Here is a 15,421-nt window from a genome sequence, read left to right on the forward strand (position 1 = left end):
GTGCAGTTGCTCATTTATTATGTGCACTTCTGCAGTTTTTAAATATGTTTGTTAATGCCATCAGAGTCTAATTGTACAAAGTTCAATCAATTCTATTAACTGTTACAGCATTTAGTTGTATATTAGCAGCTGACTTTGATTTCACTGCTGTGTGGTACTTCCCAGGCTTCTGACTACTGCATTATCTTTCTGCTGATTCATTGTCAGTTCATTAGGAATGTATTTTACAATTTGTAAAAGTCAATGTTATACCTGTAGTGTTAAATTGTAAGATTAGAAGCACCATGTGATAAATGTTAACTACTTTAGTGCATTAGAATAAATATTTGGTACATGTAAAGGGATTTTTTAAAATTTGCATGGTTTTATTGTGTTTTCCAGGCTTTGTGGGTGTGGGTCTGGTGAGTCTGGCTGCGCTCTGTGTGGTTGTTGTAAGGCCTGTGCCCGAGAACTGGATGGTCAAGAGGCAAGGCAGCGGGGAATTCTTGATGCTGTTAAAGAGATGATTCCTTTAGATCTTCTTTTAGGTGAGTATTTTTAACTGAGATTCTGTTTATCATGCTATCATCCCAAGCTCTAATAAAGTTAAGGTAGTGATTTCTGGGCCTGTGATTCAAATTTCAACAGTGGAAAGTAATTTTTAAATGGAAGTATACTCAACTAATGGCATCTTTTTAGTACATCTGAAGTATTTCCCATTTGATACAGGTTTTCGCAGTGTGTTATGGAAGATATAGTGTTAAGTGATATAGCAAGATGCATTTAATATTCTATGGAATACTGGATGTTTAGTGATTGCTAGAACTCTAACAAGAACTGAATCTACTCTCTTGTGTTCTTTTGTCATTCATTTTGAGAATCTGTTGCATTGATTAATGTAAGAGTTAGTGGTTGGAGCATTTAGTGGGAAGACATCCTCTGCATTTCAAGAAATTAGTCATTAGTAATAATCATTTGAGCAACTGCTGAATGATTATTGCAGGAAAAAGTCAGTTCTGGGCATTTAAGGGAAAATACTTTTGTAAAATATCACATGATTAATATAGTATTTAGCTATTACTGCTCTTGCCAATAAAACAAAATGAGCTTTAAATTCTGCATTTGGGTTCTAAAGATGCAGCAGTAAGGATTTTCCTTAGTGTTTTATGTAAACTTAATGATCCTATTAGTCCAACTTTCATTTTAGTTGTTGAAATATTCTCCCAAGGGTTTTGTGATTTTTATTTTAAAATGCTGTTACTGAAAGCTTAAACGAAACTCAGTATTGGAAGGATATTTAGGTAGAGCATTCTGTGCCTGCATTGTTTCGTTTTTTTTATTTTGATTTCTTCAGCAGGACCTGTCCCGCCTGGAGTAAACATAGAAGAACATATTCAACTGCGACAAGAAGAAAAGAGACAGCGGTTGAATAGAAGGCACAGGCTGGAAGAAGTGAGAGGTATGTTTTCTACAAAGGCTTGCACAGTAGTTGGCATCTTTCTAAAGAGGTGTTTTCAGACATGAGTAAAGATAATGTTTGCACATTGTAATTAGTCTGGAGGTTGAACATGTTAATTGCCCTTAATTATGCACAGTGTTAAAAGCTAAATTTAAATGGATTTTAAACTAATGATTGTATCCTCAACTTAATTATTCTTAATTATACTGCTTATTTAATTATCCCGTGTTCCACCTATATAATCTACCAACAAATGTTGTATTATTCAAAATATAGGGTGTTTTGGTAGCCTTAAAGCTGACTTAAAGATAGCTGAATCATAACTAAAGCCAAATTGATTTCAGGAAACACTTCCAGTACACTATTCTTTTCTAACTGATTTTAAAGTAAAACTCAATACCGTGTTATGGGGGAGTATCCCAGAAACAGTGGTCAGTGAGAAAACAATGCACACTGACAACCAAATGTGAAGAGAACTTCATAGAAAGATTTGGGAGATTCTGAGAAGAAAACTTCTTTTTCTGTTGCTATGGACATCAGCTCAAAGATCTCTGGTGCTCAACAAATGTGGTATCAGCACGGTTTCTTCAACAATGTTTCCCAATCTCCTAACCTTCCCCAGCCTGACAGACAAGAATGGAATGGCAATGATATCACAAGTTCCTTTCAAATTCCTCTATTATTCTGACATACAAGAATATCATCCTTCCTTTATTGTTGCTGGATTAAAGTCCCTATACAATAATGTTGTGGGACATCTCCACAAAAAGGTGTGCTGCACTTAAAGGCATTGACTTGACACCCCTTCCCAAGAGCTATTAGAAATCTGCAATTAAAAGGCATAAGTTAAGAGAGCCAGCAAAAGAGACGTCCCTTAAATTAATAACAAAAGTCAATTGTTCAGCTAATCGCTGAAAGGAATTTTCACATGACAAATCAGAGACAAAGATAGCACAGCTTTTAATTAGAATTTTGAAGTATATAAAAGTTAAGAATAGATTGGAATATGCACATTGGTGTGAACAGAAACTAAAACAAATCTTAATTAAAAATTCTTATTTTGGAATATATGTGTAAACTGCAGCATGTACACCAAATTCTTGTTTTGGATGAACATTTGTCAGTCTGTGGTTATGATTTAATGTATTTTAAGAACTCAAACTGCGTGCATCAAAGTAATATTTTCAGGCTATTTTTTAGTGAGACCATTTCATGGGAGTTTTAGTGATTACTTGACTTTCATTTGGACCAATTCCTGGCAAAGAAACACAGGAGAGGAGTTGAAACACTGGTGAATTTGGTATATTGTTGTAAACAGTGTTTGAGGAAATCCCAGGTCACATTGCTGCAGTGCAATGGTGGCAAACACTGTAAGTTTCATTGTCATTGGTCCATAAAGACAGTACAGCAAGTATGTTAAATATCTTGAGTAATTGCAACTCTCTAGGATTTTAGATATAGGGAGAGAATTAGAGAAAGGGCTTTCAACCTTCTCAAAAAAAACTTTCACTTGAACAATTGAACTTCTACAAACTCTTGACAAACTTGCAAATTTTTGCCAGAAGAATTTCTTCCATTTGGGATGCATGTTCTTATTTGTCTAAATAAGTTGATATGCAACCTAGTTGTTTTGCCCACATTGTCTGTTATTGTTGTCATATGCACAGGTGCATTGTAAAACTTAGTTATGACAGCGCCACAGGCACAGAGTATCATATAAGCAACATTCGTAAGAAAAATATAAATTATACAATTTTTATATGAAAGAACACAATTTGAACAAAAAAGGCCATCTTAGTGTAAAGTTATCAAAATGATCATAGTGATGCTAAACTGAGATAGTGATTAGTTTTGACAGCCAGTTTAAGAACCGGATTGTTGAAGGAAAGTAGCTGGCCTTGAACCTGGTTGTGAGAGACATAAAGCTTGTGTACCTCCTGCCCAATGCTATCTGGAAAAGGATGGTATATTATTGATTGAGGTATGGCATCAATTGTCTCAACATTGTCAGAGCAGGTAACACCTTAATGTACTTCAATGTTCCACATTTAAAATGAGCTAAGAATTCATTTAAACTTAAATCAGCTACGATTGTTAAGAAAGGCCTGCATGTATATAATTTCTTATCAGATCTTTCAATCTCAGTACTTCATGGTCATCTTGGTAGCTTAACGGCTAACACAATGCTATTACCGCTCGGTTCTGGTGTTGTTCTGTAAGGCGTCTCTGTACGTCCTACCCTTGGAATGTGTGGGTTTCCCAGGGTGCTCCAGTTTCACCCCACAGCCCAAAATGTACCAGGTAGGTTATTGTAAATTGTCCCGTGATTCGGTTAGGGCTAATTGGGGTTGTGGGATTTCTGGGGCAGTGTGTGGCTCACGAGGACAGAAGGGCTTGCTCTGTGCTGTATTGCTAAATAAGTAGTTATTTTTATTCAGGCAAATCAGCAGCTGTTGAAAGATCTTAAGCCTCACTAAAGAGCATTGAGTTGGGTGACCAATTAATTTGTTTTTGATCATGATGCACAAATGAATATTTTATAGGACGTGGTTTCCTGTTCCTGTTAAAGTAGTGGTAAGGGATCTTTGAAGCATGTCTGAATTACTGTAATAGACAGAAGGCGCTTGATTTTTATCTTGTATTTAAAGAATAACGTTGCTAAGTCAGAGGCCCAAATCCCATGTTGAGTAAAACTGCTAATGTTGTAACTGAATTGTGTTTCTTTACTCATTGTTTTCCATAGTCCATGCACTTTTTGAAGTAGAGTTCTTTATCCATTTTTTTCTCCCTTTTTTAAGCCAATGACTTTACTTGCAGTTAAAATTGTGGGATTAAGAGAGTTGATCTTTAATGTAGAGGAATATTACATTTTCAATTCTATTATTGCATTTTCGACCACAAGAAATAGGAGCACTATTAGGCTATTCATCCTATCGAGTCTGCTCCACCATTTGGTTATGGCTGATTTATTTTCCCTCTCAACCCCATTCTCTTGCCTTCTCCCGTTTGAAAGTTCAAATTATCAACTTTGGTATGCATATTTTTTACATAGAAATCAATCAATATTTTGTGAAGTTGTGCCCCGATTATTGTAAAATTTATTTGTAACAAAATATGGAAGCTTGTTTTACTCAATAATTAAATTAAATTCTCAGTACAATATCTTACTACACCGATATCTTAAGCTTTTTTAATGTGACAAATTCCAAGTGGCTATTTTATCAATCTGAACGATGCACAAATTTAATAATTATGAATTAATTGAGATTTGGTTATGTTGTCATTTTAAACGACACAGCAAAATTTGTTTGAAATTCATGTTAATAATTTATCCTCTTATTGAATTACTGTACATTGGCATTTGAATTTTCTATTTCATATTAATATCTTTTTATTCATGTTTTGCATACTGTGGTTTCCATTTCCCTTTTATATTATAGACAAAAGATATATTTTTGTTTTTAATTTGAACTTATTTTATGTGAAATTTCCTATGCATGTGCAAGTTATTTCTCCTCAGGCCCCATTGTATTTCCTGGTCCCATTTATTTGAATCATCGTGAACAGGCCATAGCCAGACTAAGACCCCTTCCAGCAAAGCTAAAGCATAAACGGGACAAGCATAAAGGTACTTGGTTACCCTTCCTTACTGGCTGGAGGACTACCATCAATCTTGCCAGTCATATTCTACTGTCAGCTGAATCTTTGTCTAATGTGGACAACTGTACAGAATTGATTCTGCTTTTTATGTCTTGGATGTTGAGCAACCCGAAGAGAAAGTAAAAGCTTTTTGGTTTATGATTGGATTAGGGTTGAAGGGGGGGTTATTTATTTTGTACACAAAAGAATGCTGCTTGCTTTTATTCAGATTTTGTACTTTGCTTCTGCTTTGATCTTAAATTGTGCTATTCCATCTTGGAGATTATTTGGAAGAAAATGAAAATACGTGCTAAAATGTTACTCAACTTGCAGGTCACTGTACATTGTATAACTGACTGCATTTCTTGTTTTCCATTTTCTCTCTTGAAAGAAACTTCTCAGCTGATTTGTCTTGAAACTGCTATTAACCCTTTCCAGTCAAAATGTTTTATTTGAAAGTAATCAGTGATTTTTACCACTTTAGTCATTTACAGTGTATATATATTTTAAAGCCACCCATGGTTCACAGTTGGCTTACTTCAAGATTCGCCATCCCACTATTGAGCAGAATTTATTCAGCATACCTGTACAGATTCATTTAGAGTAAATTAATTTCATTTTGATCCATGTACATTTAATCTGGCTTGATAGAATTAGAGAAACAATATTGATACAAGGAGCCACTTCCTGATACTCTAAGTTTGTTATTTACAATATAAGAGTTTTCAGCATGTGACTGAGTTGGGCAGAAGGAAGATCAGGTGGCTAACATAGAAATGTAGTTAAGATGTGTCATTAATTTTTGACTGTAAAGGGTTAAATGTGTGGCATTTCTTCTTGAACCTGAACTCCGCTTACAAAGTGTATTTGCATCTGAAGAGTGTTCATTCATTTTATGTACTTTAAAGTTAAAATATGCAGACATGGTTAATCTTTTATTACTCAATCTTGAGTGATAGGCAACTACTGACAACTGACTTCAGATAACCCATAAATTTAGAAATGTAACTGTACTGCTACATAAAGTTTGCAGTTAAATTTGCAGGAATATATTTGCACAGTTAACTATTAAATCTTAGTGGCTGTGCTTTTTTCATATCTTGCTAACTTTAATGCTCATTTCTAAACTATTAAACAATTTGAGTGAACATAATTCAAGGAATTGGTAGTAATCATAAAGCCAAGACATCGCTTCCTGTATATTATATTTGTAGCACTGAATGCTAAAATTATACATCCATAGAATTAATTCTTATGACTAATCTACCTCTGCTGAACAACTTTAGTGAAGATGATCTTGGTTACACAATTGGAGAAGTAAGGTCAAAGACTTTTTTTTCGTTAATAAGTACTTATTTTGGCCCTTGTCTGCTGTAACAAATTTTGCTTCCATGCAGATGTATCTGGAACCTCCAAAGGAGAAAAATCATGAATGCTCTCTAGGTTGCCACTTGCAATCTTACATAATCCCTATTTTTCTTTGAGATTTGCCAGTAATTCTTTCATTTTTTTTCTGTCAGAAGTAAACTAGGCACTTCACTTCCACATGAGAATGTATTTACTGTTCATATTTTATTTGAAAGTCAAAATTATGTTGAACATGTCAACTTTCAAACATCAATAAAAGTTGTTTAATTATTGACCAAATCTTTCATTTTGTTAACACAAGAAAATCTGGTGATGCTGGAAATCCAATGCACCACACACAAAATGCTGGAGGATCTCAGCCGGCCAGATGAAGGGTCCCCTCTATCTCTCCCCCGGAAACGTTGACTGTGTACTCTTTTCCATAGATGCTGCCTAGCCTGCTGAGTTCCTCCAGCATTTTCTCTGTGTGTGTGTTGCTTTCATTTCATTTGCAGTTTAAATCTAGACTTCTATTTTTAATCAATTCAGACTTCCATTATGTTTTTACAGCTTAACCAGTTGACCAATACCTGTAGATCTTGAGTTGGTGTTGCCTATTAGATACAAAGTTCAATCCTGCCAAGTGCTTTCAGTGGAGAAATCAATGTAAATCAAATTTTGGAAGCAGTGCACTTATGCACTGTAAATCAACTGGGAATGCGCTCGATCCCTTGAAGTTTTAATGACATGTCAAATCTATTTATTACTGTATTTTAATTGTGGCCACACATTTTAATTCCATGTCCCATTCCCATTCTGATATGTCTATCCACAGCCTCCTCTACTGTAAAGATGAAGCCACACTCTGATTGGAGGAACAACACCTTATATTCCGTCTGGGTAGCCTCCAACCTGATGGCATGAACATTGACTTCTCTAACTTCCGTTAATGCCTCACCTCCCCCTCGTACCCCATCCGTTATTTATATACACACATTCTTTTTCTCTCTCTCCTTTTTCTCCCTCTGTCCCCCTCACTATACTCCTTGCCCATCCTCTGGGCTTCTCCCCCCTCCTTTCTTTCTCCCTAGGCCTCCTGTCCCATGATCCTCCCATATCCCTTTTGCCAATCAACTGTCCAGCTCTTGGCTCCATCTCTCTTCTCCTGTTTTCTCCTATCATTTTGGATCTCCCCCTCCCCCTCCCACTTTCAAATCTGTTACTAGCTGTTCTTTCAGTTAGTCCTGACGAAGACTCTCAGCCTGAAACGTTGACTGCACCTCTTCCTAGAGATGCTGCCTGGCCTGCTGCGTTCACCAGCAACTTTTATGTGTGTTGCTTGAAATTCCAGCATCTGCAGATTTCCTTGTGTTATCACTTCATTTGTTTTACCACTATAGTGTATTTACATTTAATAGAAAGCTTTGCTCAGGGATATAGCTTGGCCATTTTCTATACCTATAGTCAGAGAATATTGAAGGTGGATTTTGTTGCCAACAGATTTTTTTTTAACTTGTCAGCAATCTCAGTAAGGTGATTAGTTACACAGATCTTCCAAATCTATTTGTACATGCCAATTTTCAAAGACTACTTTTTCAAAGAGGACTTTTCAGATGACTCACACTGTTTTCACTCCTACTAATTAGATTTGTCATAAGCACAACCACTATCTGATATTGGAGAAGTACCTCCAGCTGAACTATTTTACCATTTAGTGGTTGCAAAACAAAGCTCTTCAGACAGCACTTCTTGTACCATTAAAAATAATGTTGATTTGTCTACTCTTTAATTGAAAACATTCATGAATACTGGATGAAATCTTATTGAGGGAATGCAGGATCTACAACAGAAAATTGGGTGGCTGAGTGGGTCTACTCATGTCACTTTATGGCTGGGAATGTTAGAAAGTCATATTTACATTCTCAGATGGTTTGCCACAACCTCTTGACTTATTACAGTACTGGGTAGCTACTGTTTGAGTGAACTAAGGTTTTCCTTGCCGGTTTAAAAAAAAGGCTGTGTTAAAATGGACAGTATGAATAAATGCCAGTAGCACATCTGTGTTTTCTTGAGACTGAAGGCTTGATCTGCAAAACCCTGTACGCCACCCTCTCATGGATGGAAAATCATGAATTAATCTGTCATTGCAGATGGTGGGATCTGCTTTTCACATTTGTATATTCATTGAGGTTATCACCCCTCTAATGAAACAATATAGCTCCCAGCTCGTTGAGATTGATTTTCATGCATGATTAATGACTGCTGGAAGATTTATGTCATTTTAAGTCCAAAAGTAGAGTTTTTAAAAAAAAAAAGTATATCAGCTGCATCAGAGAATTTAAGGGAATCTTTGGAGAAGAGTGGTCAGACTGGAACTTGCTACCATGTAGAGTGGCTGAGATAAAGCATTGTTAAAAGGGATTAGGATAAAGTGATTAGAGATTACAAATTTAGATGAAGTCAGGCATATGTGCATAGGCATTTGCATTGATCGGTTGGACAAAAAAGCCTTTATTGCATTTTATGAAGTTCTAATGGCTTTGTCAGCCTGTACTTGGGTGAATGGAATAAAGGGAATGGACATTTCTGACAATGGGTTTCTGCATCAGTTAGCTAGCTGGCTCAGGGGAAGAGGCAAAGGCAAGTTACTGGTACCTTATAACCAATTGCTTTGGGCAGATGGGGCTTATCTGCTATGGTTGGCAGCTCATTTAGGAGAAGGAAAACTGAACTCAAACCTCCACTACCTTGTGACTATACCTACTCATGGTGAAGGCTTTGAGAGTAAATCCCGAAGGGAAAAATCCTGAGTTGGAATCCCTGATAAGGCAGTCCTACATTGAGTTCAACATTGACTGGCAGCTCCTGCGATGCTACTGGCGCCAAACTAGCATTCTCTGCCATTCCTTTGGGTTCATCAAGTGTGGAGAGGGGGAGCTTGCTACATGGGCAACAGCTTGCTCTCCATATTGTACTGCCCAGGCTTGTGTGTCTAGACAGCTAGGGCACAATATCCATGGTGAACCCTGACCGACGGAGTCCTCAACAAGTAGCTGGCTAACTAAGCTCAAAGATGATTGGCGAGGTCAAGCGACCCATATTGAAAGCTAAGTATTTTGATACCTTTTTGCCAAGGGCATGTGGATTGAGATGACACCTAGAGAGGATCTTGTTAGTTTTTCAGCTGTCACACATTATTCAAATAGATTAGACTAGATTAGATTATGAAGACACGCAGTCCTCTTTTATTGTCATTTAGTAATGCATACATTAAGAAATGATACAATATTTCCTCCGGAGTGATATCACAAAACACAGGACAGACCAAGACTGAAAAAACTGACAAAACCACATAATTATAACATATAGTTACAACAGTGCAACAATACCATAACTTGATGAAGAAGTCCATGAGCACAGTAAAAGTTCAAAGTCTTTCAAATGTCCCACATCTCACGCAGACGGGAGAAGGAAGAAAAACTCTCCCTGCCATGCCCGACCACAGTCCGTCCCTGAGTCATCCGAAAACTTCAAGCCTCCGAATCAGCTCTCCAACACAGAGTACTGAGCCATCTCTGTCTGAACAATTTGACCTCAATCTCGGTCGTCAACAGCAGGCAAAGCGGGGGATTTTGAGACCTACCCGCCGGAAGATTCCCGACCACGCAGTAACAACAGCAGCAAACGAGCGTTTCAGAAATTTCTCCAGATGTTCCTCTGTGCTTTCACGTCCATTCTCCATCAAATCAGAATTGTCCATGGCCCCTATTTAATGGATATGATATCATTTTTCACAGGAGGGCTGTGCATGCGCGGTGCGCTGCTCTCTTTCCTCCCGCAGATTTTCATGTCTGCTTTTCCCTTCTTTAATATGGGCTGAGTTTTTTTTTCAGTGTATTATCTTTAATTAGCTATAATTACCCTTTCAAGAAAAGCAATAAAATTGAAGATGGTTGCACAGTGGCATGCAAAAGTTTGGGCCCCCCCATTCAAATTTTCTGTTACTTGTGAATAGCTAGGTGAGTAAAAGATGAACTGATTTCCAAAAGGCATAAAAAGATGACTCATTTCTTTAATATCTTAAGCAAGAAAACTTTTTTATTTCTATCTTTTGCAGTTTCAAAATAACGAAAAGGGAAAAAGGCCTGAAGCAAAAGTTTGGGCTCCTTGCATGGCAGTACTTAGTAACACCCCCTTTGGCAAGTATCACAGCTTGTAAATGCTTTTTGTAGCCAGCTAAGAGTCTTTCAATTCTTGTTTGGGGTACTTTTGCCCATTCTTCCTTGCAAAAGGCTTCTAGTTCTGTGAGATTCTTGGGCTGTCTTGCATGCACTGCTCTTTTGAGGTCTATCCACAGATTCTCGATGATGTTTAGGTCAGGGGACTGTGAGGGCCATGGCAAAACCTTCAGCTTGCACCTCTTGAGGTAGTCCATTGTGGATTTTGAGGTGTGTTTAGGATCATTATCCTGTTGTAGAAGCCATCCTTTTTTCATCTTAAGCTTGCACTTTTTTTTTTTACAGTTGGTCTGATGTTTGCTTCCAGAATTTGCTAGTATGTAATTGAATTCATTCCTCCTCTTTTTTTTTCTCCAAACATACCTTGGCTCATTGCAGCCAAAAAGTTCTGTTTTAACATCATCAGTCCACAGGACTTGTTTCCAAAATGCATCAGGCTTGTTTAGATGTTCCTTTGAACCTTTTGAAGAAAACGTTTAATTCAATTAAATACTAGCAAATTCTGGAAGCAAACATCACACTGACTGTATTTAAAAAAAAAAAGCAAGCTGAAGATGAAAAGAGGATGGCTTCTACAACAGGATAATGATCCTAAACACACCTCAAAATCCACAATGGACTACCTCAAGAGGCGCAAGCTGAAGGTTTTGCCATGGCCCTCACAGTCCCCCGACCCAAACATCATCAAGAATCTGTGGATAGACCTCAAAAGAGCAGTGCATGCAAGATAACCCAAGAATCTCACAGAACTAGAAGCAAGGAAGAATGGGTGAAAATACCTCAAACGAAAATTGAAAGACTCTTAGCTGGCTACAAAAAGCGTTTACAAGCTGTGATACTTGCCAAAGGGGTGTTACTAAGTACTGACCATGCAGGGTGCCCAAACTTTTGCTTCAGGCTCTTTTCGTTTTTTGTTATTTTGAAACTGTAAAAGATGGAAATAAAAAGTTTTCTTGCTTAAGATATTAAAGAAATGTGTCATCTTTAACTTCATGCCTTTTGGAAATCAGTTCATCTTTTACTCGCTTAGCTATTCACAGTAACAGAAATCATGACTGGGGTGCCCAAACTTTTGCATGCCACTGTAACTAAATTGACTGCATCCACAAATGCCTGCTAATGGGAAAGTGCAAAAAGTGTCTTTTGGCTTTGTGATTAAACCAAGTTGCCATGAGTTATGGTTGTGTAAATATCAGATTTGGTTGTTACAATTAGTTTCTGTATTTTGATGTTGTGAATCAATGTGAAGTTGGATATTTATTTTCAGATGGTAATGGAGAAAGGGGGGATAAGGACACCAGCAAGATTACTACATACCCCCCAGGTGCTGTATGTCTTGACTACGAACTTCGAGCCATCCAGATTAGCTGTGGATTCCACCACTCAGGTATGCATACTCTATTGTGATTTAATAAATGGGAGGGGGGTGAAATCTTGTGTCAAACACAAAATTCTGCAGATGCTGGAAATCCAAAGCAACACGTACAAAATGCCGGAAAAACTATGCAAGTGCAGCAGCATCTATAGAAATTAAACAGCTGGTGTTTCGGACCGAGACCCTTCTGGCCTCAACCTGAAACGTCGACTGTTAATTCATTTCCATTGATTCTGCCTGACCTACTTAGTTCCTCCAGTATTTTGTGTGTGTTGCTCAAGAAATAATTACTATGTGGTGACGTGCTCAGGAAATTTGAACAAGCTTCATATTTAGTAAATGAATTAGAATTGTTTATGGGTCGAGGACCACGTAAGACTAAAGTCCATTTTGTTCCCCATGCCCGAAGACTTAAGGGCATAATTTTTCAGTTAAATTTTTTGCTGGATGTTCAATTAACTTGCAATACTGTTGAAGTGTTTCTGTGAAATATTAATTGTGACATTCACCACCTAATTATGGGTGAGTTGTATTTGATCAGCTGACCAGCTTGAATTTTATTCTACAGCTTCTCATTCTATCAAGTGTTTTGAATATTTTCTTTTATTCTCTTGGAAGTCCTTTAAGCTCTTTATAACCAGGATCTCTGATATAGACCCACTTCATTTTCTGTAACTAACTAGATGTAAACTTATTAATTCATTGTTGATTTCCAAATTGGAAGTTGTAGAAACATTAAAACGAAGACTAATGTTCACATTTTAGTTGTGTGCAAGAATCTTTAAAGCCATGTTAAGGAGTTATGTTCTTGGATAATGCACATTTAATAAACAATTGCAATTCTCCAAGGGAATTCATGTTAGTAACAATCCACTCATTTTATTAATTCCAGTGCCAAAAGTAGAAAAGCCCACAGTAATCACTGGAGCAGTTTGTTCTGTAAAATGTTTTAAATTTAAAAGAACTTTTTTATTTTAAACAAGATTTATATTTACAAATTAAGGGGGGAAAAGTCTTGCATATTTGCATGACCATTTTATGAATCCAGAAGAGAGCCAGGAGCTGTTGACATATGAGTAAAGTGGACAATCTCTGGCATGACTTTGGGAGACTGATATTTGCCTATTCCACCAAGCTGACTTTATCCTCTTAATCTACTATATTATCATCTGCCTCGCAGTTGACCAATTGGGAATTAATCACTGTGCGTTAATGCCCAAGTCATTAATATTTATTAACATAAACAGGGCCCCAGTGCTGAATTCGGGGCTTTGCCACTGATTCTTCCCTCCAGTCTGACAAAGAGCCATAAAATACTCCTCTTACAGTCATTTAACTAATTTCCTATTCATGCTGCAAGTTCCTTTTTGACTTTAGTCTGCATGGCAGGCATAACATGCACTACTTGCATTTCCTTTTGAATGTCCGCTATCATTTTCCCTAATTACCCTGCGACCTCATCAAAACAAATTAAACATGATTTGTCTTCATGAAAAGCCAGCATGTAGGTATTTATTAATCATTCCACACTTATCTAAGTATTTCATTTCTATCCTTGATTGTTTCCAGAACTTTTCATTGCTCACAGGGGTTAGGCTGATTGTCTTGTAGTGATTGTTCTTACAAATATGAAGTCTTTGTCCAGTTGTCTGGCACCAACATTTAGAAAATTATGGCCAATACCTCCTGCAATTTTTCCCCTTTCTTTCCTCAACAACCTAGAAAACATTTTATCTAGGCTGGGCAATCTATCTCACCTTCTTTGGTACCCTATATTAATTTTTATCCGATCAGTATTTCAAATATACCTTCCTTTGCTGAGACTACAGGAGTATCATTTGTGTTAAAGACTGATGAAGGGTACTCTTTACCACTTAGGCCATACCCTCTGTCTTTGTGTTAGCCTTGCTTCACCATTTACTGTTTATATAAAGTGTAGCATATTCCTGGAATTAGTTTTGTTTTCTGTCTTTTCTTTGCACCTTTTATTGTTCCAATGTGTTTTCCTAATCAGTCTGACTTTGCCTTGAGTTATCAATCTGCCATCTCTCTTAAACACTTTTTATTTTATTTTGCTGTCCTTTTGCTCATTCTGGAAGCTTTGGCTTTAATTATCCTACCATTGGTGAGGCCAAATTTGGAGTACTGTGTACAGTTTTGGTCACTGAATTATAGGAAATATGTCAACAAAATAGAGAGAGTACAGAAAAGATTTACTAGAATGTTACCTGGGTTTCATCACCTAAGTTACAGAGAAAGGTTGAACAAGTTGGGTCTTTATTCTTTGGAACGTAGAAGGTTGAGGGGGACTTCATAGAGGTATTTAAAATTATGAGGGGGATAGATAGAGTTGGCGTGGGTAGGCTTTTTCCATTGAGAGTGGGGGAGATTCAAACAAAAGGACATGAGTTGAGAATTAAAGGGCAAAAGTTTAGGGGTAACATGAGGGGGAACTTCTTTACTCAGAGAGTGGTAGCTGTGTGGAATGAGCTTCCAGAAGAAGTCGTTGAGGCGGGTTCGAATTTGTCTTTTAAAGTTAAATTGGACAGCTATATGGACAGGTAAGTAATAGAGGGTTATGGGCTGAGTGCAGGTCGGTGGGACTAGGTGAGAGTAAGAGTTCGGCACGGACTAGAAGGGCCAAGATGGCCTGTTTCCGTGCTGTAATTGTTATATGGTTATTCTGCTGTGTACTTAGTCTGCAGCTGAATCATCTCATTAAAGGCCACTCATTGCTCAGTTCTTTCTGTATAAGGCATTAGTCAGAGCACATTTGGAGTATTCTGAACATTTTTGGGCACTATAAGAACAGATGTGCTAGCATTGGAGAAGTTCCAGAGGAGGTTTATGAGAATGATCCCTGGAGTGAAGGGCTAATGTATGAGGAGGGTTTGATGGTCCTGGGCCTGGACTTGAGTTAAAAGGAGGAGTTTCTTGTGCCAGAATGTGGTGAATCTCTGGAATTCAATGCCAAGGATAGCTGTGGAAGGCAAAGCTATATTTAAAGTGTAATTTAATAGGTCAAAGGTTATGGGGAGAAGGCAGGCAATGGGGTTGACAGAAATTAAATGGAGCAGACTTGACAAGTTGAATGGCCTCATTCTATGGTTATTGTCTTTCCGCTGTATCTTTTTGATATTAGTCTTCTCTGTTTTTACCTTTTCCATATCTGTTCTAAATTTGATAGCGTTTTGATAACTGTTCCCAAAACATTCCTCAACTAACACTTGGACATCCTCACTCCTTGCTTATGGGCTGGAGATGTTCTGAACAAGAAGGTCCAAACGTTCAAAATGCTTCAAAAATTCCAGCCTCCCCTGCCACTCTGAATTGAGGCCCCTTCGTTAGCACTACTCTGTAGATCTGTTCTCTCTTTCACCATCT

General features: G+C 37.4%; 1 protein-coding gene across 14 annotated transcripts in view; it reads left to right on the top strand.

Moving 5' to 3' along the window:
• mycbp2 (MYC binding protein 2) overlaps positions 1 to 15,421 on the top strand; it is a 225,403-nt gene that overhangs the window by 80,361 nt on the left and 129,621 nt on the right. For 10 of the 14 annotated variants that reach the window (XM_072258771.1, XM_072258758.1, XM_072258761.1 and 7 more), the window contains 4 exons: positions 382 to 527; positions 1,334 to 1,438; positions 4,959 to 5,066; positions 11,930 to 12,049. In XM_072258771.1, the coding sequence (XP_072114872.1) occupies positions 382 to 527; positions 1,334 to 1,438; positions 4,959 to 5,066; positions 11,930 to 12,049 (479 nt within the window). The remainder of the gene's footprint in view (positions 1 to 381; positions 528 to 1,333; positions 1,439 to 4,958; positions 5,067 to 11,929; positions 12,050 to 15,421) is intronic. The other 4 variants (XM_072258760.1, XM_072258762.1, XM_072258766.1 and 1 more) reach the window with 3 other exon arrangements.

This window comes from Mobula birostris, chromosome 5, assembly GCF_030028105.1.
Source record: "Mobula birostris isolate sMobBir1 chromosome 5, sMobBir1.hap1, whole genome shotgun sequence".
Classification (NCBI taxonomy): Eukaryota; Metazoa; Chordata; class Chondrichthyes; order Myliobatiformes; family Myliobatidae; genus Mobula; species Mobula birostris.